Source organism: Corvus cornix, chromosome 15 (assembly GCF_000738735.6).
Source record: "Corvus cornix cornix isolate S_Up_H32 chromosome 15, ASM73873v5, whole genome shotgun sequence".
Taxonomy (NCBI): domain Eukaryota; kingdom Metazoa; phylum Chordata; class Aves; order Passeriformes; family Corvidae; genus Corvus; species Corvus cornix.
Window position 1 is genome coordinate 12778103 of NC_046345.1, and position 26706 is coordinate 12804808.

Genomic DNA, 26706 nt, shown 5'->3' on the forward strand with positions numbered 1-26706 from the left:
CCTCCCCCGCCCGCCCGGCGGAAGCGCTCGGGCCGCGCTGGGGCCGCGGCAGCGCCCGGGGCTCTGCGCTCCTCGCTGCCGGCTCGCCGGTGATGCCGGTCCCGGGCCGGCGCTGTCCCCGCCGGTGCTGCCCCTCGTCGCGGCGGGCTGAGCCCCCGGACCTGCCATGGTGCCCTGCGGGCCGTGCTCTGGCGGCGGCTGCTAAGGAAGCGGTGGGTCCTCGGCGTCGTCTTTGGGCTCTCGCTCGTTTACTTCATCACCAGCACCTTCAAGCAGGTCAGTGCCCGCCCCATCTCCGTCCCCATCCCCGTCCCCGGCTCCGGCCCCGGCCCCGGCCCCGGCCCCGGCCCCGGCCCCGGCCCCGGCCCCGGCCCCGGCCCTGACACGCCGCGGGGGGGATTAAAACATCCCTTATCCCAGGCTGACTTTTGTTCTTCAGGTGTTGTCATCGAAGTCCTGGGTTATGCGGCCGTAAGAATGACGTTATAAATATGTAATAGATGCAAGAGTTTAAAATAGGAATGCCTGATACTGTGTTTGACAGCAATAGTTGTTTGAACCAAAACTGGAAAAAGAAAATCTCCAATGGGTTTGGTAGTTGTTGTATCTCTTGCAGTGGTAATTCCACTGGCAAAGGGCTCAGGAAAGAGAAATATGTGCAGTTGTTATTTAATATAACATATACTACTTTTGTGGTTGTAGTAACTGAGTTCAGCTGTGTTAGCTGATCCTCGGTGAGCTTGAATACCCTCACTTTACTGGACTGTGTATCTTCCTGTTGTGTATACTACCAAGTAGTAAGTTGTTTACACCATCAAAGCTGGAGTTTCCTGTGCTGTGGAGTTTACAAGTACTAGGCATCTTTAATCCTGGGAAAGCACGGGGCTTGAAGTGGCAGAAGGAACTTGTCTGTTTGGTTGCATTCCTGTTTTTCCTTGCAGGAAGAAAGGATGGTGAGAGATCGGAATCTCCTCCAAGTGCAGGAGCATGAGCAGCCGATCATGTGGAAGGTGAAGTTCAGTTCGGGAAACAGCAGTCAGCTGAGTAACCAGTGCAGGAACTCTGTGCAGGGGAAGCTCCTCATTACAGATGAACTGGGTATAGTTGATACTAAGAATTTATTCTAGATATGGCAGTGCTGAACGCTGCTTTGCCTGTCTGACTGCTGATGGCACTTTCCTGTAACAACTCCTCGTTATTAAGGCATTTTTACTCGGCCTTTGGCCTTGTCTCCTCTGGCTGGGTGAATTTCACTGTGGCTGCAGATGCCGATGCTTTGGTTCTGTGCACACCAGACTTGGGCCCAGCAGGCTCAGCTCAGGCCCGGGGCTGTGTGAGAGTGACTGTGACCTCACTAAAGTCAAAGAATTCCAGTTACCTTTGCACAGAACTCAAACGTTGACTCCTGCTCAATTTACTGTAGGTGCTTGCAGAGCTATTTGTGTCTCCCTGCAGTGTGCTCCTACTGTCAGCAGGGTTAGGGAGAGTAATTGAGGAAACCTTATTGGCCTTGTATGGAGGCAGCTCAGGACTGGTGTAATTAGTGCTCAGTCACAGTTAACAAGCTCATCTGACCCTTGTAAACCCAAGGTTATTAACCACTTGTTCTAAGTGGTAGAAGTTAAAGACTCTTTTGTGTCATGCACCTGTGCTTGTTGCTTAGACCCTGGATCTTTACTGACCACAAATCAAGGCTGTAGAAAACCCACCACATCTTTTGTGATTTGCATCAATGTTACATTTGGCACTGCCTGACTCAGGCTTAGTGCCAGTTCATAAGATCTCTAAAAATTACCAATCTCTCACAGTCTAACACTGTAGTAGTACAGTTTCCATGAGGATATACACCATATTTCTACACCATTAAGGATTCCACTCAGCAATGAATATTGCAGCTATCCTGCATGGCTAAATCTAAGTCTCTTCATGGTGAACTGTAAGAGAATTATCCAGACACAGACCCATTGAAAAAATGTGTGTCATTTTTTTTTCCAATACAATCAGTGCCAATCCCCTTCCCCTTTCACAACAAGGAACTATGCCCAAAGAAAGTCAGAACTTAAATATTCTGCATTTAAATAGTCATACTGTATATACAGCACATATTAGAGTAGGATATAATAATTGTGCAGATAACACCCTGCTGTTGGAAGCGCCACTCTCCATTTCAAAGAGTGGCTACTTAGGACTGAGAGGGATCATAATCTACTAAATGATAAACAAACCTGTTCTTAAGTAATGTGATTCTTACTACAGATTTTTGTAGAACATATGGAGGAGCGTGCATTGACAGTTGTTACTCCTGTTGCTGTTTTCCAGGCTACATCTGTGAGAGGAAGGACCTGCTGGTGAATGGCTGCTGCAATGTGAATGTGCCCAGCACAAAGTTGTACAGCTGTGACAGCTGCCTGCCCAATGGCTGCTGCAGCGTCTACGAGTACTGCGTGTCCTGCTGCCTGCAGCCCAGCAAGGTACATGGGCATTCTCCTGCTTTCCAGGTGTTCTCAGCTGCTCGGGTTCCTCTGTGGCTAAACGTGCTTCTTTGTGAGGAGCTTTTTCCTTAGACAGACAGTTCCTTTTCTTGGAAGGATGAGGAAAGCCTCCAAGGACCATATGCCAAGCTACAAATAAAGCTTTAACAAAATTCATCCTTCCCACCTTTGGGAGGAATTGCTGGGAGCCTTGCAAAGTGTTTCAGCTTCAGGGGAATTGCATTTGCTGAAGGGAAATGATTGCAGAAGAGTTACTCCAGCCAGTATTGGTTCTGTAACTGGCACTTCCCCGTATTCTGTGAGCATCTCTTGGATTCTTTTCCTACTGCTGGGGTTCTGAGGCATTAGCCTTTCAGTGCTTGCCAGAAATCCTGAGTGGAGTTGCTTACTATTCCTCTGATACCTGAGCTGTGTAGGTTAGGATGGGCTTTGATTATTCCTTGCTGAAGCAGAGCATTTCTGTTTTTTGCCTCCTGTTTGCTGACCACTTTAGCAACATCTCCTGGAGCGGTTCTTGAACCGGGCAGCGATTGCTTTCCAAAACCTCTTCATGGCAGTGGAAGATCACTTTGAGCTGTGTCTGGCCAAATGTAGGACTTCGTCACAGGTAAGGAGCAAGCACGTGTCCAGGGCCCAAAAAAGTGCCCTTGGAAAATGGGGCTCAATCCTATGAATGGCTGGTGTGTCATGTTTGTATGTACACGGGCATTTTCCTAAAGGTTGAAGCTATGGCTGAGAGCCGGTCTGAAGGCAAAGCACATAATTAGAGCAGGATGAGTTGCACATTCTCTTTTGAAAAGAGGGGCTTAACCACAAAGAGACTGAGTTCAATGACCAGTGAAGATCTCGGATGAGTTCTGGGGAAGGTCTCATTAATATGAAAACAGTGAGAGCTGTTCCCAGTAGCCTCAGAATGCTATTTTATGGTACAGTTGGAGACTTTACCATATACTGACAATCATCTGCGTAGCAAGTTGAAAACTATGTTGTAATTTTTTTGCTTATTAAGAACAGAGGTGAACTTCTGTTACCCATGTGATTTTATTAGAAGTTTTTGGTCTAAGTAAGCATTGGCCCTTTTAGAAAGTGCTGTTGGCAATGTCCTGCAGCTTCAGTATTTCATGTAGCGATAGGGGTGGACTGCAAACAAAGGATAGAGTTCCAAATGTCTCCAAAGTTACTGGGATTTTTTTACCCATAAAATCTGAACTCTACCTTTTATCAAGAAAAATGCACACATCTCAAGTAGCAACTTTATTGTGCTCTGCTTGCTTAGAACATTTGATGATACTGCCTAAACATATCTAAATTTTTTTTTTTATTATTGAATCTGTTCCCAGCTACTTGGGTATTCTCCTCAAAAGGAGGTTCTGGTTAACATTGCTCTTTTATGGTTAACTGGCTCTTCTATGCTGCCAATGCAGAGTTCTTTGACTCCAAAGATACTCTGATGTGTAGAAGAATTGGGGACTTCTTTTGCATATGCATAAATGCTGTGGGTTTTGTCGTTTGGTGAAGGGATGCCTTGTTTCAATGTGTGTGTATTGTTAAAGCTTCTCCTCCTCTTCCTGGCAGAGTGTGCAGCATGAGAACACCTACAGAGACCCAATTGCCAAATACTGCTATGGCGAGTATCCCCCAGAGCTCCTGCCTGTTTGAGAGCTGCAGGATCTGAGCAACAAAAGGAAGGAGCTGGAGACTTGAATCTGGAAGAACAAGACAACAGCTGTTGCTTTACCAAAGCCTCAGTGTAAAAAGCTTGTCTTGTCTTGTCTGTGGGGGCAAACCCAGAGGTGAACAGAGGAAGTAAGGAACTTAAGTTCTTCGGGACTGAATCTTGCTTTCTTCAATTTATTATGCACCTGCTTCAGAGTGCTAGTACTGTACTACAGTGCCAGTGCATTCTTTGAATACTTCCTCTAAATTTCAGGAATCACGGAGTCGATCTAGGCTATAGAACATCGTGGGAAAAATATCTAATGTGTCTTTGCAACTGTAGATGGAGGTTCAGTTGTGTCTCTGCATTCCAGAGACTTTCCAGAGTGACAGTAGTAACGGGAGGATTTTTCCTTTTAGAGAGCAAAGCATGCCCACTATGCTTCTCTCTTTGGAGCCCTTCTTGATGTGCATGGTGTACACTACATATGTAATTATGAATTATTTATTCATTTTATAGGGGTCACTGGCTGACAGTATTTATGCTTTGCATAGCTAGTTGTGGATGCCTTTCAGTCCCTGCTTTGCTATGTCAGCTAGAAGGGATGTTTTAGATCCTGACTAAAGTTGGTAGGGGTTTTTTCCTCCTTAGTCTAAAGGAATTATATTGGGATTTGTCACTATAGTACTTATGTTGCTCTTAGGGAGTTTAAACCATTCAGAACTCCAGTGGAGTTGTTCTTCTGCCAAAGTCCCATCGCACAAGAGAAGAGCAGCGATCTGCCTAGGATGGGATGTTTATTGTCTCTGAACACTTTCCTTGTTACTCTGCAACAGTTTCCTCAAAGAGGAGTCTAGTTTTGTGAGCAGCTCTTTGCTGGTCCTCTTGCTGACACGGAGCAGGGATGATTTGTTTGCTTGAACTTGTTCAGGCCTTGGTATTTCAAGTGTATTTCACTCCTGGTTGTGCAGGAGGCAAAAGGGTGGAGTTGCAGGACTTCAGTTTAATGATGTCCTTGTGCATGAGGTATTTAGAACATCAGAACATGGTGCAAACCCTCCTTTGAGGACAGCTGTGTTGCATGAGCTCAGCTGAAGTCATGATGCTTTTGATTTGCTATTGGACATACTTGACATACTCTGGAATTGTGGCCTGATCAGAATGACAACAGCCTTGGTTCTCCACAGTTGCTCCTAGCTCTCTAAAGTTGCAATTTCAACTCTGTCCTTCTAAAGGCCACACAACACAGAAAAGGTGGGTAGAGAACCTGTAAATGCTGACTAAATTTCTGCTCCCCCTGCAAAGTCCAAGTGCTAGACTAAACTGAGCTGTTCCTCTCTATATGCAGAGCCTCATTTCTCTTGTTTTTATCCCATTCATCTCCCCCATAATTTTGACTTTGCATCTGCTTGCTTAAACTGCATAAAGTAAAAATGAAATAAAAGCGTAGAAGTCTACAGAGGTGTTGAAGATAAAAACCACGAAAAACAAACAGTGGTGGAGTATCCTGCTGCAGATCTGTAGAATGCTATTGCAATTGCATATGATATAAAGACTACAATGCATATGGTACTACGTATGGTAGTACAAGAAGTAGTACCAGCCATCTGATAAAATCCACTTGCATTGCTTTTGTTGTTCTTTCCCAGAAGTCATCAAGTGAAATAATGGCTCCATCAGCAGATTGTCTTGGAAATCTTGATTTTCCAAAAGCTTGAGAGCTTTAGCATTAGCAATTTATCCAACTGAAAACTGTCTCCCCTTTGCTGCCATCCTATGGCAACTTGCTGCAGCAGCAGACATGGTACAGTGTGAGGATGCAGTGTGAAATGCTGTCTTCAGAGGGTAGCAGAGGTTGCTTCTCTTTTCAGTGTTAAACAGATTCTTCACCCCTTTCCAGCACTTCATAATCATTTTCCCTAGGGAAGGCCATCAGCTTGGTCTATCATATCATATCATTCCTGCTGAGACATATTCCAGCACTTCATGTGTTTGCACCATGGCTGATGAGGTCAAGATGCTGATGGCTTGCTCTTGCTTTCTTTTCCAACTTGATAATAATTCCTTAGCAGGTGATACCACTGCGTGAAGCAGTAATTGTAAGGAATCATAAGAAACATTGTAATTTGGACAACTTTGTGGGAATTCCTGTCCCTTTTCTCTCCTAGAAAAACAGGATGTGATCAGAAGTGCATTGTGACCATTGTCCATCCAATGGGACAGAAACTGCATCCTCCCTCCTTGGTAGTTGAGCTGTTCAGCTGTGTCTGTACTACGTGTTAAATCATTAAAAATTTGTGTTCCAAAATACTGCCTGTTCTCATGTCTTTCTTTGAGCTACAAAGCAACTGTACCAAAATGTAAGTTTGAAGAATGCAGTGGAGCGGAGAAGGACTTGAATATGTGTAAAAAAGGCAAGCAAGTAGAGGCAAACAGGAAATCGATTTCATTTTAATCTAAGACAAGAGCATGCTTCTATCAATGATTAACAGAAAGGTCAGGCCCTTTGCAAAAGTGGATTGAGCAGGGGAAGGAATGCAAATGATTGCTTCATGTTGGGAAGATGAGAAATGTCAAAATCTTTGCTTCCTGATAATACTTCCATGTGGTTTAAGTGATGTCCATCCCTCTTGCAAGAAGTGTGGTGATTCTGTGGGTGTCTGACATCTCCTTTTTATTTGTCAGCTGAGAGACTGGGCTGGTTGATGCGTGTTTGGCAGCAGATTTAATGACAGCATCTGATGGAGCAAGTAGCTCTGCTTATCTGCACTGAGGTCAGTGCAGGGATAATTGGATGGGTTCTGTACTCCCTGATTTCTGTAGTTTGCAAGAATATTAATGCTAGTGAAAAATGGTATCAGTTGACATTCTCTACTGCTTCTCGAGGATGGCACATGGAGAACTGGATAAAAATCCTTCCTGTCGGGCTGGAGTGCTGAAATGGCAAATGCAGACCTCTGACTTGAGGCCACCACTGAACAGTTGATGAGTTGGGATCATGTTTTCTGCATTCTCAGAATCTCTTTCATTGCAGTGGCAATTCTTTGTCTCCAGGCTCTGATTGCTTGGAGAACTTTCTAGCAAACTATACTGGAGTCAATTTCTGCATATAAAGCATTAAAGCACAGCAAATCCTAAGCATGAGTCTTTGTTTCGATATTCTTTTAAAAAGCAAATGCTTTTTTAATTTCCCTCATCATTTAGCTGGACAGACTTGAGCTGTAGGATTTGTTCTGTCTTGTGCTAGTCACTTAACTGCAAACACAGTTGATCCTTTTACCTAGCACCATAATGCAATATTTGTTCTTCAATTCAATTCTAGTCAAGGAGAGGTGGGGGAGGAGGTGAAAAGGAATTTTCTAACTCAGCAAGTTCCACAAAAGATGGAATTCAGCAAATTATCAGTGCTTTAATAACAGCCCTCTGCATTTCTTTACAACCCGAGGCAAACAACTAACTCTATGCAGAGGGGGGAAATGCCAACTTCAAAACCTGCAGGGAATGATGGGAAAGTACTTAGTTCTTCATTTTTGATGCGTGTCTAATTAAACAGACAGCTCTATCTAATATTTTTGGTCAATTAAGGTCTGACTTGTAGCAACATGCACATTGTCTACATGATGTTTTCCATTTTGAGGCAGTTGTACAGCCACAGATTTTTCTTAGAAATCATGGGTTAGGTAGATTAGAAGTGAATGTCTTAAGCAAGAATTCTCACGATGCCTTCAGATTGAAGCATGTTTGTTGCTGTGGTCTGCTGTTTCAGCTATGGTAAAATAACATAAAACTTCAGAGTAGAGAAAATGAAGAAATTCATTCTGGCTGATGTCTTGCCTCATAGAAGCTTTTCTATTATGTGTTTCAATTAAGGAGATAGAAGACCACAAGCTATAGTTGCAAATGGAATGAGAGGCAAGTGTTAGGTTTTCCATGAATGAGATGGCAATCCCTTTCTACTGGTAATAGTTGAAATGAAGACTAGCACCTGATTTCCTGCCAGTGTAATGGAAGCTTCCAAAAAAACCCAGCTCTCATCTATCCCATGTGTATTCCGTCTCTCTGCATGCACCTACAGAATAAGGCACACTAAGAGGAATCAAGGTAAGTGGGAATCCTGTACCATGGCCAGCATTTTGTTCTTGTGCTGCCCAAAATCTGTTTCAATTTTAAACTTCTCAGAGCAAAAAGACAACATTTGTTGTTCCTACAACTTCGGATCTTGGCCTCACCTGCAGCCTTTAATGTATCAACTGATAGGAATAGTACCTGTCTTACAGAGATATGAAATATCACCTTTTGAAGAAGTGGGATAAGGTTGGCTTTAAGTCACAGGTGTGACATGTTTGTTTGTTTAAACACTGGAAAAGTAGTAGCATTATTGACATTATCATATGCAGAAAATGCATCCCTCAACTATGTCAGATGACACTCCCTATGCTTTATACACATCTTCAAACAGAATAATGTAGATTAGCTGCAAACTACAGTTACAGACCTGCTTGGTAATAAAAGCGGTGCTGTCTGAGGAAATAAACATGTTCATACTTGGATGAGCAGGGTCCTAATTTATCTAAATCACCGATGTCTTGAAAATACACATTCAATTAAAAAATTCCAATCCTCTGTAGTAGCAAATGCATATGAAAGTATGAGTAAGCAAATGTAAAATACCTCTTCTGATCTCCTTTTTTTCTGCTCAACGACAAGCTCACCTCTAGCAGCATCTCAGCCGGTGTAGCAGCCAGGAGCTGCCAGCAGAGGTTACCACAGCCTTTGGATAAAGGCTGGTCCCCGTCCACGGAGCTGGGCTGGCACATGGCCCCTGGAGCTGGATTCCCTTCAGCAAAAGGCAGGCGAACGTATGGCTACAGGACACGAGTCATTACATTGCTGCAGGAAAAAGCATGGAGTGTGTGTCTGGAATTCCTCCTGCACCTTTGGTTTGGCTACCGAAAACAACCTACAAAATAAACTTATTTGTGAGGACTGCCTGGGTTTTAAACCTCTTGGATGATCTTGGGTGCTAATGTGGGAAAAGAGACATGACAGTGGGGTAGTCGCATTGATAACTGAGTAGTAGTAGTAGTAATAATAATAATAATAGTAATAATAATAAAAAACTCGGCCCGAGTGAGGCCACATCTGGAGTATTGTGTTCTAGTCTGGTCTCCACAGTTCAAGACAAGGAGCTACTAGAGAGGGTCCAGAGGAGGCTGCAAAGGTGGAGAGGGGTCTGGAGCATCTCCCTTATAAGGAGACACTGAGGGATCTGGGCCTGTTTAGTCTACAGAAGACTGAGAGGGGATCTCATTAATGCATATAAATGTCTCCAAGGGATGTTAGAGGATGGTGCCAGACTCTTTTCAGTGGCATCTGGTGACAGGAAAAGGGGCAATGGCCATAAACTAAAACACAAGCGGTTCTACCTCAACATGAGGAAGGATTTCTTTCCATGGAAGGTGGCAGAGCACTGGAACAGCTGCCCAGGGAAGGTCTGGAGTCTGCCTCTCTGGAGACATTCCAAACCCACCTGGACACCTGCCTGCGTCACCTGCTCTAGGTGACCCTGCCTGGGCAGGGTGGTTGGACTGGGTGATCTCCCAACCTGTTACTCAGTGATTCTGTGAACAACAACAAAAATAGTAGTAATAATTATTATAGTACCCCTGACCCTCACAATAGAGGTAGGAATTGGGTAGATTTGCCCAGCAACTGCAGTCTGGGCTGTGATGGTGGCTCTCCTCGCACCTGATGGGGCACTGTGGTGCTCCCTGAGGGTGCCGGGGACTTCCTGTCTTTTTTCCCCTCACACACTCCTGGCCCTGTTTCCCACTTTTTTCCCCTCATGCACCCCCAGTCCCATTTCCCGCCTTTTTTCCCCTCAGTCATCCATGGGCCCCATTTGCCGCTTTTTTTTCTCCTCATGCACTTCCAGCTCCCGTTTGCCATTTTTCTCCCCCTTGTGCATCCCTGGGTCCATTTCCTGCCTTTTTCCCCTTGTGCACCCCCAGTCCTGTTTCCCACCTTTTTTACCCCTCACACACCCCTAGCTCCCATTTCCTGCCTTTTTTCCCCTCAGACACCCATGGGCCCCATTTGCCGCTTTTTTTTCCCCTCACGCATTCCTGGGTCCGTTTCCCGCCTTTTTCCCCTCACGCATCCCCAGGTCTGTTTCCCGCCTTTTTCCTCTCTTGCACCCACAGCCCCCATGACCTGTCTGGCGTGGGGCTGCGGTGATGAACCCGTCGTGGGACGAGGCTGTCAGACAGGACGGGGTGTGTCACCCTCGGAGCGGTGTCCTGTGGCTCGCGGAGCTCCATGACCATGTCCGGACCCCAGCCAGGGGCTGGAGCGGCCCATGGCCCACCAGGGAGTGCCGAGGTGAGTCTGAGGGAGGCGGCAGCCATGCCCCGCTGAGGTGCTGCCTTGTCCCTGTTCCAGCTGTAGCTTTGCTTACACTTCCCCTCACTGCCTGCAGTCCAACAAGCCCTCTGGGTTCATGTTTGGTTAAAAGGCCATATTTTAACGTGTATTTAAATGTTAACCTCCGTGTGGGGCTCAGAACTGGCACTGCCCTGTGCGACGGGCTCAGCCCCTCAGCCTGACTTCTCTTTTCCCAGCCCCTCATGGATGTGAATTTGCTTTGAAATCTCCTGCCACCCCTAAACCTGCTTTCATTTTTCTCCTCTCAGCTCACTGGATGCTTTAGTTTCTCTTTTTCTTTTCTCCTTTCATCAGGCCCCTCTGTCTGTTCTCCCTTCCCCTGCTTTGCCTTTGCTCTGTCTCAGCTGTAGTTACTGAAGGCTGAAACAGGAGAATGGGAATTCTTCCTCCTAGAGATAATGTTGCTTTTTTAAGAAAAGCACTCCTCCTTGCTTTTGATAAAAGAGGGAGTGTCTCCTTTTTTCCCCCCTCCTCAATTTCTCTTCACCCCTATATGAATCTGGTGCTACCTGTGGCTTTCCATTGTCTCAGTCCAGCTTCACTTTGTGTATTTATGCAAAATTTCATACTGTCATGGTTGCAGTCTGTGTTAAAGGCACACCCATCCAAAGTCTCAGGAGAGAAAACTTGTGTTTCTCCACACCTGTGCCGTCTGCTGGGCTGGGAATCAGAGTATGAATTTTCCCATTTATGTTGCATTTGCCCCTAAAAATTCAGCTCTTGGACCTGGATCCCACTGAGCAAAAGCATCTCAAATATATGGATTTTTCTTTGAAAAGCATACATTTACTTTTTCAGCCACAGGAGTTCTAAATCTACTTGAAAGTTACTGAAAATCCCAATGTTGCTAAAGAAAGCATTTGTCCTCATTCCAATACCCCAGCCTGCTGCTAGCAGCAGATGAGGCTTGCTTGCAGGAGATAAATGATTTATGGAAAGGTGTGCATGCTATCTGATCTGAATCTTTACTGTGATAAGTTTATATTTAGAACTTTTTATAATACCAAAATAGCACCAGCATCAGTTAAGCTTTTTTTCTTTAGTAGGTACTTAAAATTTTGTTGTTATCTCTAAACGAGCCCAGGTAATTTGTGCTCATGACCCTTCATCTTGATGCATGGAAACCCAGCCCTAAGCTGAAAAGTAATTATTTCTTTTATATATATATATATATATACACACACAGTGTTCTCCTGCTTTGCTTAATGATGTCTGGGAGGACTAGTTCTCAGTGCTCAACAGGCTTTTTTCCTGTCCTGCTATTTTTAAAATTCAGGCTGGGTTCTCCCTGTATCTTGTATATCCCTGTTTTTGAAAGCTTGGCAGTTGGAAGTGAAATGATTTACTGGTGATACATGAACTCAAACAGCAATGTCAAATGTCGAGAGTTCTAACATTAAGTATTCAGCAATTGCGTGCCAGGTCCACTCCTAAAACCATCTTAAATTTAAAAATAAGTGGGAATGTGCTTGTTTGTCATCTGAAGATGGACCAATGAAGTTTCAAAATTCTGAGTTCCTCTTTACAATTGTAGAGGTTGAGTTTTTCTTTCTTGTGTAAAAACTACATAACTATCTTACTCCAGCAGCTACAACAAAAAAGCCACGGATGGTCTCAGACCCATGAAAACATTGTGGGAGTTGGCGACTGACAGCGACTGCAAGACGAGTGAAATAAAAACCAAATTTCAACCTATAGCGTCTTAGTTGTTTCTGATTATGAAATGGAAATGCCTTCAGGTTTGAGGGTGTTTTTGGTACACAAGTAATACTCAGCTACAGGGGATGTATTAAGAAGCTGCAATTTTTATAAAGTCAGTTTTTCAGATCCCAAGTCCTGCAACTTAAAAATGGTGCAGTTGGGGGTGGATGGAATTCCTTTGGAGTTTATTAAGCGCTGTAAGCTGGGTAAAGACTGAGAGCTTTGGACCTCATCAGGATTCTCCCTGGCTTCCTGCCAGCTGGCTTGCAGGTGAGTTCCATGTAAAGAGCTGATACATTCTGTCCTCAAACCCAGAGTTTGCTGCTGAAATGCTGCAAGGGACCAGGCTACTAAAACAAATTAAGCTATCTATTTGTGAACATTTTGTGATGTTACACTGTATGCACTTGTCACAGTGCTGCCACATCAAGGTTAGAGTGAGAAGGTGACTAGCTGGCAGTCACTTAATCAAAGGGAGCTGTTGATGTCTCAGGTAGCCCAGGCAGGGTGAGGCTTGCATGCTCCGTTGCTTTTAACAGCCAGATAATGAATATGCTTTCCAGAATTCGTGTTTCTCATAGGGGAAGCAGCAGCTGCCTGTGATCTGTGTCGCTGTCAAAGGAAAGTGAGATGTAGTTAATTCAGGACTACACAACAAAGACATATTGATCAGGGCTCTTCTGGCTCTGGTTGGATTTCTGCAACAACAATTACTAGGACAATGCAGCAAGCCGGGATGGCAAACCCAAATATGCTTTGTCTTACCCCAAAAAGCATGAGTTACTACCACCAAGATTTGCTGCTGGGCATCAGCAGGTTCAGAGCAATTCTGCTCCAGAGGGTCAGTAAGACACCGAAATCAAGTGAAAAGGGCACGTCTTGTTCACGTCATTACAAATGCACCTCATTTGTAGCTACAAGTTAAATTCGTGGGTTCGGTACAAACAGCTTGCAGTGCATAAGTTCCACATGATTTTTAAAAAAGCAGCCCTGTGTTTATGGTATCTGGATAAACTCGTACAGAGCTGCTTACAGAGGTACTGAATGTTGCAAGAATTACATAGAGTGAATGTATACATTATGTTTCCTCTGTTCCAGCTCTACTTGTAGTACTTGGATGTGGATGATTATGTGCTATATATTTACTAGAGTATTGCAGTGTATTTTTTTATTGCAAAGCTAAAAATCCTCGTGTAGTGGTTTTGTAATAAAAATGTAATTACTATTTTTATTTCTGCAGAGTTACCCAACTCATTGTCTGCCTTCCCACTTTTTCTTCCCGTTAGTTTCCCCTAATAGCTGCGTCTGCTTTTCTTTTGTTCATGTGTTGTGCAGAAGAAAAATGGGCACTAACAGGTTTGCTAATTACTATAAAAATCTTCCCAGCCTTGTTCAGTTCAGATCATTCTATTAGCTAAAGTAATGGAGTGCAGTGGCATGATGGTGCTCTCACTTTTCATTGTCTGAGGTCTTTCTGGTGCAATATATTACTGGGATTGTATTCTGGGGCTGTCACAATAGCTTTTGATTTCCCACACCTGCTGTTTTGTTTTATCTCAACATTTCCTTTTTTACTACTACTTAATTCTCCTTATCCTTCCTAAATGACTTTTAAGGGCACAGGACTGTTTGCCCCTTGCTTCCTCAGATTTTCTGGGAATCAGTAGGGCTGAGGATTGTTGTGCTCAGTCCCTTGCAGGTGGACCTGTGACCAGTGTCAGGGTGTTCACATCACTGCAGCAGCTCCTGGCAGTTTTCAGCTGTACTATTTTACCTAAAGGGATGATCTTCACCCTCACTGCAACATTTTGCTCCTGACACCTATTTTTCCTTGCCTATCAGCATTGTCAATGTCATCTTCCTCAGCAGTATTTACAGCAGCAGACTTTTGTCTCATCACTCTGATTATATTAGCTCCAGTGATTGTACTTTCACCTCATTACTGAAATAAAGTTAACATTAATGAGAGTCATGCAGCTAAACCTCTGCTCACCTCTCCGGAAATTTATTCTAATGATGAAAAGAAGATGCATGTGGATCTATTTAAAAGCAAGCCAGCTTTTTTCCCCACCCCCACTTAGCTACCTACCAAATTCAGTGTTAAATAAGGTCTTTTGTTATTAAGAGCTGCTGATGCAAAAGAAGCCAAATACATTATACAACATTAACAAGGACAAATGTGATTGGTTGAACACTGATTTATGTACTGGTCTGCTACGGAGTTCCTTTATGACCCAAATTTCTTTGTTCCTGCTGCTTCAGGAAAGGGTTTTCTCATATCTGACTCTCACAGTAAATTAGCCATAAAGCACTTGGAGGTCCTAAGGGATGTGCTAGGAAAGTTCAAGATACTATCAAGGGTAGCAGTAATCACACTTCTAAACAAGATGAAGCATTGAGAGTTATAAAGTGTTTATAGAAGACACAGCAAGGCTTTGAGCTGAAAGCAGCAATATAATTTAGATAAGCTAAGTTCATGAGATCAATGTACATGCTGCATGTGCCAGGCAAAGGGGCTCATGAGATCTTTTACTGATCAGAATTTGGATCTATGATAAGAGCAGTACTTTTGTCATTGGTCACTGCTAGGGAAGCCATATGAGTAGAGAGAGTTTGTGTTTTCCTTTGTTCGCTTGTTAGTTAAGGTTAGAGAATAAGAATTCACTTTTTATTAAATCTTACAAGCAGCTTAGCCCTGTCTGAGGCCACTGCCTGCTCCAGCAGCACAGGTTACCTAGAAGGATAGTAATATGGACTGAAAGGAATGCAGTCTTGGAGTTAACTTAATTGTTTGATGTTTTCCTTAAATTTTATCTCTTCATGTATGAAACTAGGCTGAGCCTGGTGTGGTTGAAGAGGTCCAATATTATTCTTGCTAAACATCTACATACCTTCAGAAAAAGATAAAAGAAGGGTGTTCACTCTATACAATATTGTGAGCAAAGAAAGCTTTTTGTTCAAAAATACAAAGTTGTGTCTTATTAGAAAATACCACTGGCCCGTACAGTAAGTGTAATATTTTAAGCACTAAGTGTTCTAAAATGCTGCCTTAGGCTTTCAAGGAGAAAAGTAATTCAAGAATTACCAAAGCATGGTTGACTCAGAAAAGGGAGTGAAATAGTGCTGTACTGATAATCACGCTTTGACCTATTTTGGATTCTGGGCTGTAGAAATATTTTCTCTCTTCTGAAGGTTTGTGATTTTGACCATGGAGTTTACAAGGAAGAATATGTAGACTTGTCACCAAAAGAAAAGCTTTCTAAGAGGAAGGCTGTTTAAGTTAGCCTTTTCAAATGTCAAAATCCTAAACAAAATAGATTAAGTTGGATAAAGGTAACCCTTTACAAAGGTTGATGAAATAACATTATCGCCCTTTGGCAGCGAGAGAAATTGAAACACAGCGTTTAGGAGACATCGGTCTTGTCAGACGGTGCAGCAGGAGTGGGCTGGGGCACAGCATCTGCAACTGGTCCCTGGATCACTGTCCTGCTCTGCCCTCTGGAGATTTCTGCCTTCTCTTTCTGAGCTTGCTTCTGTTGTGCCTGAAGATAGCACTGACTCATGTCTGGAGCCACAAACTGAGTGTGTCAGGTTGAAATGTGCCTTATGAAATGATAATACGTATTATGTTAAGTTTGAGAGAGTTTAACAAGACGCTATCCTAAAGCAGTTTTTCTTACAGATGTAGATTAAATGAATAAGTAACATGAATTAACTAATTTTCAGCTCATGTTTCATGGTCATTCCCACCGCTCCTGCAGCGTTCTTTTTCAAAAATAGTCCATCAGCTGCAGGTATTTATTTCACAATTTGTTCTTTTTCCTTTATGTGCACATCTCCTCTTCTCCCACCTGCTTCCCAGCTTGGCTTTTCCTCTTCTTGGTGCTCAGGAAATGCCAGTGTCTGGTTGAATGAGCTCTGCTATAAATCAAAGTGTCATCACTTAGCTGGTAGAAGTGATTTAATTAATGCGTCATGCCTTCCCCAGAGCCTCTCCCCACCTGACTGCTAATCAACCTTCATCAGGAGGAAAATGTGGCCCTTCTTACAACTGTGCAGGAGAGACTGAAGGAAAGACAGTTAATTGCAGCTGCCAAGATCAGCCTTGTCACTTGTCTCTAATCTGTTGTCTGCTTCTTGAAATACTGCTGTCCTGGTCCCTTACAAGCCATGCTTAACTCCATTCATACAGAAATGATCCAGTATCATTCCAGAGATCACTTTCTGTCAGAAAACGTATTTGGCAGATGACATGTTTAAAGGCACCCTATTGTGCATGGCAGTACTGGAGCAACTTTTACAGCCTGAGTGCTCTTTTAGCTGGAGGGAGCAGTTTATGTGTGAACATTTCTGCACTTCCAAGGTGGTGCTGTGCAGTTAGCACTGTGGATTCTGAGCCAAAAAATTGTTGTGCCAGTATGGAATTACAGGGCAGATGTTGTTAGCAAGTGGTCCCCTTTGTCAGCTGCTGAATAAATACTTGATGGTTTTATCTCAGGTAAATATGTACCAAAATGATAAGCTCTGTACAAGTCAGAGCACTTGTCTGTTTCAGTTTGGTGCCTCCACCATTCAGGGCAGGATCCGTGGTAGTGGGAATCTCAGATTCCATCTGCTGGGTAATACAGGTAGAAGAATTTAGGGAGTGTCTTTTTTGTGACTATTCGTAGTTATACAGGCAATCAAGAGAAATATGGGAAATGGCACTTGTGGGAAGCAGTCATTTTTTTCTAGTAGATGGAATAGGAAACTGAGAGTCAAGATTCCTGCTTTCCAGGCTCAACCACTCCCAGGTTGCAAAATGACCATGAGAAAGACACTTGAGTAGTTTTTATCGGGGTTTGCCCCAACTGTAATGTTTGTTGGAGGAGAACATACTGTACTTAGGATAGGACACACTCTGTTCTCCCTTCAAACACAGCCAGTGCTATGGAAGCAGATGGGCCAGGGCCACCTTTTGTGGAGGGCAACGAGGCTCATCAGTGAGATGGACAGCAGTGCACCCAGAGGTGCTTTAAGGTCCATAGGCTGTTGGGATGACAGAAGTGCAATAATGATAATTTCAGCTGTAATACTGCAGGTGCTGGGGAGTACCTCTGCTTGTGGAGCCCAAGATGGTGTCTCAGTGTGGGTTTTGGGGTCACCTTCAAAGGGCAGCGGGAGAAGGACTTGGCCCCCACTACCTCCCAGTGTGGGCTAAAAGCTGCCACAAACTGTATAGGATGTGTGAGCCACAGTGGGTCACTTTTGATATCCCACCACACTCTGATGGTGCCCCGTGGCCCGTATCAAGCACACTCAGCCTTTAGTCCTTGCTGGGAGGGCCTGTCACAGCCAGCCGGACTCAGTGGCCTGGTCCTGGTCCTCGGCCTGTTGTGTGACAGACAGCACAGATGAGTCAGCGCCGAGCTCCAGGCAGTGGCACCAGTTGAGTCCCAGCTCTGTGTCCTGTGTTGCACCAGTCGGGTGCCCCGAGCTGCAGCCTCAAGGTTGGGTGCTCTCAGTCTGACCAGGGTAATTACCATTATGGCTAAGCAGCTGTTTCCTTTGTAAGTCCATCATTTTGAGGGTTCATTGCATGGACATAAAAGTCCTCTCCAGGCAGAGATTTGGCAGACAAAGCCCAGCCAGGGAGCTGTTTCATCATTTGTTGGTTTGTTTATTTTTGCATCTGTTGGGCAATTCTTTGGGTATTTTGCATACAAGGCTGCAAAAGATACAGCTGCAGTAATTTTCAGTTGCTTACCATTAGGGTCTTCATTGATCTTTATTTTTCTATTGGTCACTTAGGATTCAATTGAAGAAACAAATTTGTATTTCTATATTAAAAGAAATAACAGCATTTCCAGACACTTCACTGATTCCCTGGTTTCATATGTGCATTGTTTTACTCATTCCCACAAACTCTGCTGCTCTGATTGCGTATTGCTGGTTCTGTTGTTTTCTACTAGAGTAGTAGACAGTGTTCACTGCATAGCTTTGCTGCTAGTTTTATTCTTTCCCCAGCTTTTTTTTGGACAGAAGTGAAAATCTGGAACCAAGCTGCTTAAATTTCTATCTTTTTGGTGATTTAAATTGAGAAGAACTTTTAAAGTAGTGATATTACTGTACTTTCATCCAAATGCAACTTGTAATAGAGTTCATGCCTATTGAGGAATTCATTTTTAGGAAATGCTCTTGAATATAACATCTTTAAATATGATCTCTGAAGGGAACTGCATCCTCAGGCTTTCTGAAATTCCTCAATATCCCTTATTTCTACTGTTTAAACCACGCCTGAGCTAATTTAAAAGCAAGATACACAGATACCCACGGCCACCAATGCCAAATAAAACTGTCTTCCCTTGTAGGATTTTGCTTGGGGCCCAAGACTGAATAAGTGGCCTTGTTGTAAGGACTGTGCAGCAGGTGAGTGAATGGAACCATTCTTCAGCAGATATTTGGATACTAGGGAATTCTGTAGCTGGCAAGATGCTGAGCTTATAAGTGCTGTACCTGTGGTTTTTCTCCACTTTTTTTCTTCTTAAGAAGCTTTGACACCACCTGATGACTTAAATCAGACTTGTCATCTGGCCAGTTTTCATCTTGCATTGAAAAATATTGGAATGTATTCCTTCAGAGAGGGGAAAGACGCTGTGACTGTGTTTTCATTTCACACTTGTAGTTCATTTTAGCACTCTAAGGGTCCTGTCTGTGACTGAGCAGGTCACAGAATCAGGAGGCACATATTGCATTAGCTGTGCTGCCCTCTAAACCAGGAATGCCATCTTTTGTGAGCGTTGTGAGCTCAGGCAGTGTCACAAGGAAGGGCTGTGCTCTCTGTCTGTGTGTGAGGTGCTGAGGAGGGGCAAAGTCAGTAATTCCTGTATATCGTTACCTCGCTGCCTTTGGACAGGGACGGCGTGACCTGCAGACAGTGTGCCAGGGAGAGCAGAGCCCTGTGCCCTGTCAGGCCCCTTCAGCTGGGTCTGCTCCTCCTCTGCTCACACCTCAGGAAAATTGGCTGTTGCACAGGAGAGCAAAACTCATGTTCTCAGAACAGACCAAAATTCTGTTACTGCTCTCATGACAAATGCAGTGTTAGCCAGCCCGTTTGTAAAGACTTCCTAATTCATTTGGTTTAAGTAAAAATGTCTTGCCAAAGGCTTTCTATCCTTTTTCCCCCAGAAAAATTGCTTTTTGATGAAATGAAAAAGTAACTTTTGATTTAAGAGAATTTCTCGGGAGGAAAAATGGTAGCCAGATGTTTGACAGAATGACAGAATATTCTGAGTTGGAAGGGAATGGCCCATACAGGGACCAACCCCCTGTCCCTGGTGTCATTAGCACCTTGCTCCCTCTAACCAGCAGAGCTAATCTCGGGGTCACCATTTCAATGTAATTAAAAACCGAAACCTTGAAAATATTTGGCATTTTTTTCTTAAAACTCTTGTGTGATGCAATTTTTTTTAACCTAATAGAAGACAAGCATAAAAATAAGCCCCTTTCAATGAAAACAACTCAGATCAGTAGATAATGCACGAGAGGGTTGGATTGGGAGCCTGGTGAGAAAGCTACCTTTATGTGGGGAGTGGAGGAGAAGAGGACTGTCATTTCTGAAGGTATCAGAAATGCAAGGGTTTTATTCTCTTCTGTGTTCTGCCTCTCTTTCTCATTTTTGTGTGTGTATTAAGTGGCTCTTGCTGAGCTTGGTGTTGAGATGTGTCATTGTGATAAATCACCTTTTACTGGAGATTATATTTTTTCTTCAAATGAAGCTGCCAGCAAGACACATTTTAACAGTTGCAAGTGACTGCAACATTTTCTGTCACCTTTTCTCTTTCTCCCTTCAAAATATTATACAATAAATTCTGACTTCATTCTGTTGAGGACTATGTTTTCCAATAGGAGGGAAAAAATAACAGAGGTGGCAATTAACAACTGTCAGCACTAGTGAAGGATCTTTATACATGCATGAAAATTGCATTTTCTCCTACCTTGCTTCTACTTGAGGAATCCCAGCCCTTGCAGTATTATCCAATGAAGTTCTCCAGGATCCCCATGGAACAAGGAATCATACAAAAGTTCAGAGTTGCCTGGGATCAAATTTCAGAGTCATGGTGTGCCTGTAAAGAATAATCATCAGGTGTGTTTTGCCAGCCATGTGAACCCATGTTGTCAAGTTTAGACATCAGATACCAAGGTCATACAGTGCCTTCAGTAAATTTACTAACTTTTAACAAATAGTTGTGCCATTTTGTCTTCCCTTCAGAACCGCAGAACTTTGTTGTTATGCTGATGTCACTGTTCCTACCCCCTAAAAATTTTGGAATGAACATAGGAAGTAGTGTATCATATTTTAGCAAGAAAAGAGTAAAATGTTTTCATTACATTAAAAATAATTTCTAGAACTTTGTTATTTTTTCAGAGCTAGCAACTGGGAGACAAGATATCTGGAAAATTGTCTTGAAAAGTCTTATCAGGGTCATCAAAAGATTACATTTGTTTTGGTTTTGTCAAATTATTAATTCGTTTCGACATTTTTGAGGAAATAATTTTGGCAATCCAAGTCACAAATAATAAGTTGTACACTCTTAATGCCTTTTGGTGTGCTTGACAGTCACTTCAAGTGTTACCGTCTTATTTCTCAGGAAACAGGTGGTTGAATCGCAGCTGGAACCTTGAGGCTAATCAAAGAAACGGGAATTAGTTCTTCATAGTTATGTAAGGTAAAACATCACCTCCTTCTGAAGGTGGCTGGGTCACTCCAGTGTAAGGTTAAGTCACTCGGTCAGAGGAATGAATGGTGACACTGGTCAGGATACAAGCTGTCCAGTCTGACCCCAGCTGGTCCCTCTCTCTCAGGACTTCTCTGCTTGGTGCCCTGCTTTGGTTTCTTTGCTCTAAAATTTCTGAACTCACTTCCATTTTTGTTTTTTCTCCAGTTTTTACTTTCAAATGAATTCCACATCATTTTGCCCTTGAAGTCCATTTATAGCAGTGGTTGTGAGTGAAAAATCTGTGGTGTGATATATTCCCATCTGAAAATCAATCCATTTCAGAGTTCTCTTATTATTTCATTCAATTCTTCCTCCTTTTTAAACTTTATATTGCTAGTGGATACTCTCTGATTTTTTGTGGGGTTTTGGTTTTTTCCGTCTTGAAACAGATCTGAGAAAACACCAACATTACAATAGGCCCCACAGAAGCTTCTTTTTTGCATGCGACCTGGCCAGATTTCTCTTCTGTTTTTCTAGCTGAATTTCTCATATTTCAAAAATTAATTTTTTTGGAAAAGGAGGGGAAAATAGGTTGAATTTTCAGAGCTAATTTCCAGGTGTTAAATGCCAAATCACAAATGCCAGACACCTTATTTTGTCAATATCCTGTGAAGGTCAGCCATATCCTACACAAATAGTGACTGTATGCCAGTGTCTTGGATAACTCCTGAGGCAGTTGTAGCAAAGATAACAGATAGGCACATTAAATAGTCCCACCACGACAAGGAGTGCAGCTTGGTCATGGACGAGAGCCCCATTCCTCTGTGGTTACTTGATAAACACTTTTAATTATCAGCATTGTCATTTGCATAATGGAATTGTACAGCTGGCCACACGCAGCGAATGGAGTTGCCACATGCTTTCCCAGTACTTGGCACAGGCAGAATTCCTGGAAGAATGCTGGCTCTGTCAGAGGGAGGGGAGCAATTGCCCAGCACAATGTAGGGGCTGCCTGCTCGGGAGGAAGGGGTTAACTGGGCTGGACTGGGAGCTCCTTGGGCAGCCCTCGGGCACCAATTTGCTGGCCTGTATCATAAACCACTTGCTGTTGGTTGCAGGAACCTACTTTAGGGCAAACCGTCTGTTTTTGTCTTTGCCACGATTCAAGCTTAATTCTGGGGAATCAAGAGAGCTTTTTGACAGAGATCCAAGAAACTGATGCAATGGTCAGCTGCGCTTCGGTATCCCGTGGTTTTGGCTTTGGCTCCAGCTGGAGTGTAGCAGAGCTGAGCAGATCCTGCATTTCAGACTCTCCTGCAGCAGTGCTGAAATCAGAGCAGGCTGTGGGCAGAGATGGATGCCTGCTTACCTTCAAGGCTCCAACACAGCTGCGTGGATCAGCAGATGGCACAGTGCTGCCAGCCATGGGCCACAGACAATAGGAACTGCTCTTCTTCCCGTGCTGTTCCAGATGGGAGGCCTCTGAAGGGAAAATGGAAATGCTTGTTTTGCAGTGGTCTTTCCAGCTCTGCCTGCCCTGCACTTGGTTTGCTCTTCCCATCTGGGAGACACTTTCCCCCCCATGACACCTGATTCAAGACGAGCATAGCCAGCCTTAGTGTGTTGTTTCATGATTCACTTTGACCTTGTAATATACACAACCCTACTCTTTAAGCTATCACCAATCTCAAATGTAGAATGAGACTTAATAAATAGCATGATTTCTGACACTTTGTGGAGTTAGAAGTGAAGCTTTTGGGCTACAGAGCCACAATCAGTGGATGACATTCAGAGAGAAGGAATGCATCAGAATTAATCTGCTCCATCTGGGGCAGTCAGAGCTTGGCTGCCAGTGCAGTAAGAGTAAACAGGATTGCATCTTTGAGAATGACACAGTATTTGGCATAAATAAGTTTTAATTTCATCCCATTGCTGAGGCAGTTAACGCTGTCCATCACAAAAACCTCCTTAGGTGCTGCTCCTCTGTGTGAGTGGGTGGTTATAGAGCTCCTGTACATGAAGAAGCATTGGCAGCTTGGGATGATGGAGCTTAAGAGAAATGAATTGAATTTTTGGTTATAAAAATAGACCTTTTACTTATGTCTTCATGGTATCAAGAGCTTCCCAGCGGGAATCCTTTCCTTAGTGATGTGAGTAAAGAGAAGGGAAGAGCCGTGTGTCAGCTTGTGCTGACCTCTGCCATCAGCAGCCCCAGGGTGCTCGGTGATACACCTTGGGGATGTCCTCCTAGTGCTGTGCTGGACACAGAATGAGTTGTCAGAGTATCTCCAGGTTCTGACTAAGGGCTTACAGGTAAGAATCACGAATTCTGAGGAAGGATTTGGGAAGTCAGTCAGCTCAACAACAAATCCCCTTCCCAAAGAGCTGTCGTTATTTTCCAGATACAACATTTTTATAGGACTATCAGAGTATTTTACAGAAAGATTTTCCTCTCACTCATGAAATACTAGGAATTGGTTTTGGTTTACATTTTTTCTCTGATTCCCAAGTGCTTACTAAATGAAACAAGCAGCAGAGGATGAATATTCTCATCAATCATCTTTTCTTTGTTTGTGCTAGTCAAGACCTAAAAATCCTCTTTAGAAGAGGAAGGAGGAAAACTCTGGAGGCTTTTTTTTAATCTTACTTCAAAAGCAGAGGCTTCCAATTTAAGCCCCAAGCCCCATAAAGTAATTTTGTCAACTGGCTGTGTAGTGGCATAAACCCAAGAGAGACGGCCAGTCTGGGAGGTTGTCTCGTCCATGGACATAGCTCTGACTTGGCAGCATGGGCTGACCCCTGGAACACTCAGGGCTCCCTCACATGTTTTGGAGGGGATGTTCAGCAGCCCCAAGAGCTGTTTGAGTTTTCATGTCACACAAACAATTGCAAACATCCCTTTTCTAACCACAGCCCTGAACACTCTCTGAGGTAAGAATGCTACAGCAGACCACTCAATATATTATTTTCCACAGAAAATTCCCTGCTACTCTCCCTTGCTAGATAAAACTTCCAGTATATCAGGGTTTTCTTTTTCTTAAATGATTGCCAAGTTTAACCAAAAGTATTTTTTTGTGAGCACATCTTCAGACAACCTCTTGGAGCCAAAACCTCAACAAACACTGAGGACTCTATAGTATGAATTTACACATTGTCTGGAACATCCACTGTTTTGACACAAAGATAACACCTATATGACAGCATTTGGAATAGCAGGTTAATTGTGTGGTTTCATCACAAATTGCAGCATCAAGGAAAATAGTTGTTAAAAACAGCTGCACCTTGCAATGGAACAAAAGTAATAATTGAGTATTCCAGGGTTTGCTGTTGAGGCGACAACCTAAATTTATTAATGACCTGGAAAAAATAGACCATAAGCTTTCAAAATTTGTGGATAAAATCTATGGAGCTTGTAATGTCCATGCAAAGATAAGTAAATCATTGGGACAATCATTATTACAGAAGATGAATTTTCATTTGGCTACATGTCAAGTATTATGTGCAGGCCAAAATAAGGCATTTTCTCTGTAACATGCTGGTGGGCTTTAAGCTTCCCATTTCCTCTAAGGAAATATTGAGCAGTCTGGGTAAATATTTAATTCAAAAAATGTCCTCCCAATGAGCAGAAGCTGTAGCAGAACAGCTGGGACACCCTGGAACATTGTACCTGGGCCAGGGGGAAAGAGAACAGGTGTACTGCCACATCAAATGTTTATTTTAATATTCTGTGACCTAAGATTTCCCATAAGCCTGGCATTTGTTTCTTATTCAACCCATATATTACAGTAGTATTGCTCTGCCTACTCTCTCTTTTACACTGCCAGAGCTTTTGGTGCCTGTGTAGCCATAAATGCCACAGAAATTTAAGTTGCAAATGGGCAAAGGGACGTATCACAACAAACGGAGGTTTGACACGTGCGTCTGTGGCCTTCAGTTCCTGCCTTGTGCACAAAACCCAGCTGTTTTCCTACCAACGCAGCACGGCTCTGCCTCGTTAGGTTGATTTCCCAGCTTAAGGTCTTTTCCTCATATTCAGTACATGTTATGTTATGCCTTGGCCACTGGTCATCACCTTTATAGGACCACAGCATCTCTCTGTCCCAGTGGCATAGGGTTGTTCTGGAATTATATAGGAAACCAACCTTTCCCAGAAGCTGGGGAAAACCAGATTTGTTCCTGCTGAGATGATGATTCTGAACTTTCAGTATTTTATAACACAGTAAAAAAATTATTTACATTGCTCAATGTGTCATCAGTTTCTCATCCACACTTGCTTTTCTCTTTCCCTTACATGCTGCAGAAACACTGGAATTTTAGCCTTTTAGGGACGTGAGAGTTGCATCAGAGACAACCCAAAATCAGTTAACACTTCATTAAATACAATCCAGCATCGTACTAGAGTTTCCATAGACAGTTTGTGTAAATCTTCTGGGACCACAGAAGTGTCCTTTCACTTTTTCTGTAGTGTTATTCTTGGATTATTTTATCACAGCTGATGAAACACGTTTTAAAAATGTGTTTGTGTACCAATATCACAAACCACGGAGGCTTTGTAACTAGTGATCTACAACTTGTGCAAAAGTATTAAGCAAAGCTCTCAAAATTCACAACACACAAGAGTTTGTGGCTTCCTCATTTCCTTTAGTTTGTGCACTCTGGTTTAAAGCAGTCTGGCTTTTTGGCAGTATCTCAGGTAAGCAGCAGCAACAGTGCCCCTATAGCTGTACTAAAGTTCTAAGCATGGGAAGGGCTCAGATTGCCAAAAATCTATGATCTAGAGAAGCAAATTCTCCAAAATACTTCTAGGCTTTGGTAGCATTTCTCAGCCTAATCAAAGATGAGAATAAACGCAAGCTTTCCTCTAATCACTTAGAAAACCATCTGTAATGTCCAAAAGGTCACAAAAGGAACCCGTGAGAAGTGATTGGCATGTGCCTAAATATATTATTGTATCCACTGGGGAGCAGGTGGTAAAGGAAAGAAAAGTAAAGGACATAGGTACTGCTGGATGTTATCTTTGCAAGATGAAACAATATTAAATAGAGGGGACACCAGAACATCAGGAAGGAGTCTGAAACCAGAGCAGCCATTCTTATCACTATACTGGCTTTGCAATAAGCATGGCTGTACAGTCCTATAACTCCGGACTCACTACTTGTTACAAACCCATACCTTAGCCCTTAGAAAGAGTTCTTCAAACACTCCGTTTCAGAAATACTTATAAAACTGCATGCAAGACACCAGTAAAACCTGCCTGTGTTGCCCAAGTGCACCAGACAATATCCCTTTAAAGCACTGAGGCAGCTAGCGATGGCTTAACACCGCGTGTAACAGCAAGGGTGAGGCATTCCTAAGGCAAAGACTGTCGTAAAGTCTGTAACTAAAAACCGACCTTGCTTTGCATTGCCCACAATTTGAGCATTGATTTGCAGAACCCAGAAATATAATATGAAATAGGATTAATTTTAATTTCAATTTCTGTAAATAGGCTAACTTTAGGAAAGTAATTGAGGGACTTGGCTTGAAGTTTTATAGCTGCTTATAGCCAGCCAGATGTGGTTTAGGGATCTGCAGATCTGCAGCTGTAGGTTTAGCTACAGGCTTATTGATTTTGGGGAAGATCCCAAATGAGTTCGTAGTTGTAGGAGTGCCTGCTCAGGCCATGCCTGATGGCAGAGGATCATCCCAGAGTTTCCTACCAGCTGGCAGCCTG

General features: G+C 43.2%; 1 protein-coding gene across 1 annotated transcript; it reads left to right on the forward strand.

Moving 5' to 3' along the window:
• Nucleotides 1–26: 26 nt before the first annotated feature.
• Nucleotides 27–6459, forward strand: SPRING1 (SREBF pathway regulator in golgi 1). The gene is given in 6 exon segments (XM_039561302.1): nucleotides 27–179; nucleotides 182–276; nucleotides 942–1098; nucleotides 2320–2471; nucleotides 2986–3099; nucleotides 4068–6459. Coding segments are annotated over 6 exon segments (615 nt in total). The 5' UTR covers nucleotides 27–166; the 3' UTR covers nucleotides 4152–6459.
• The last annotated feature ends 20247 nt before the right edge of the window (nucleotides 6460–26706 follow it).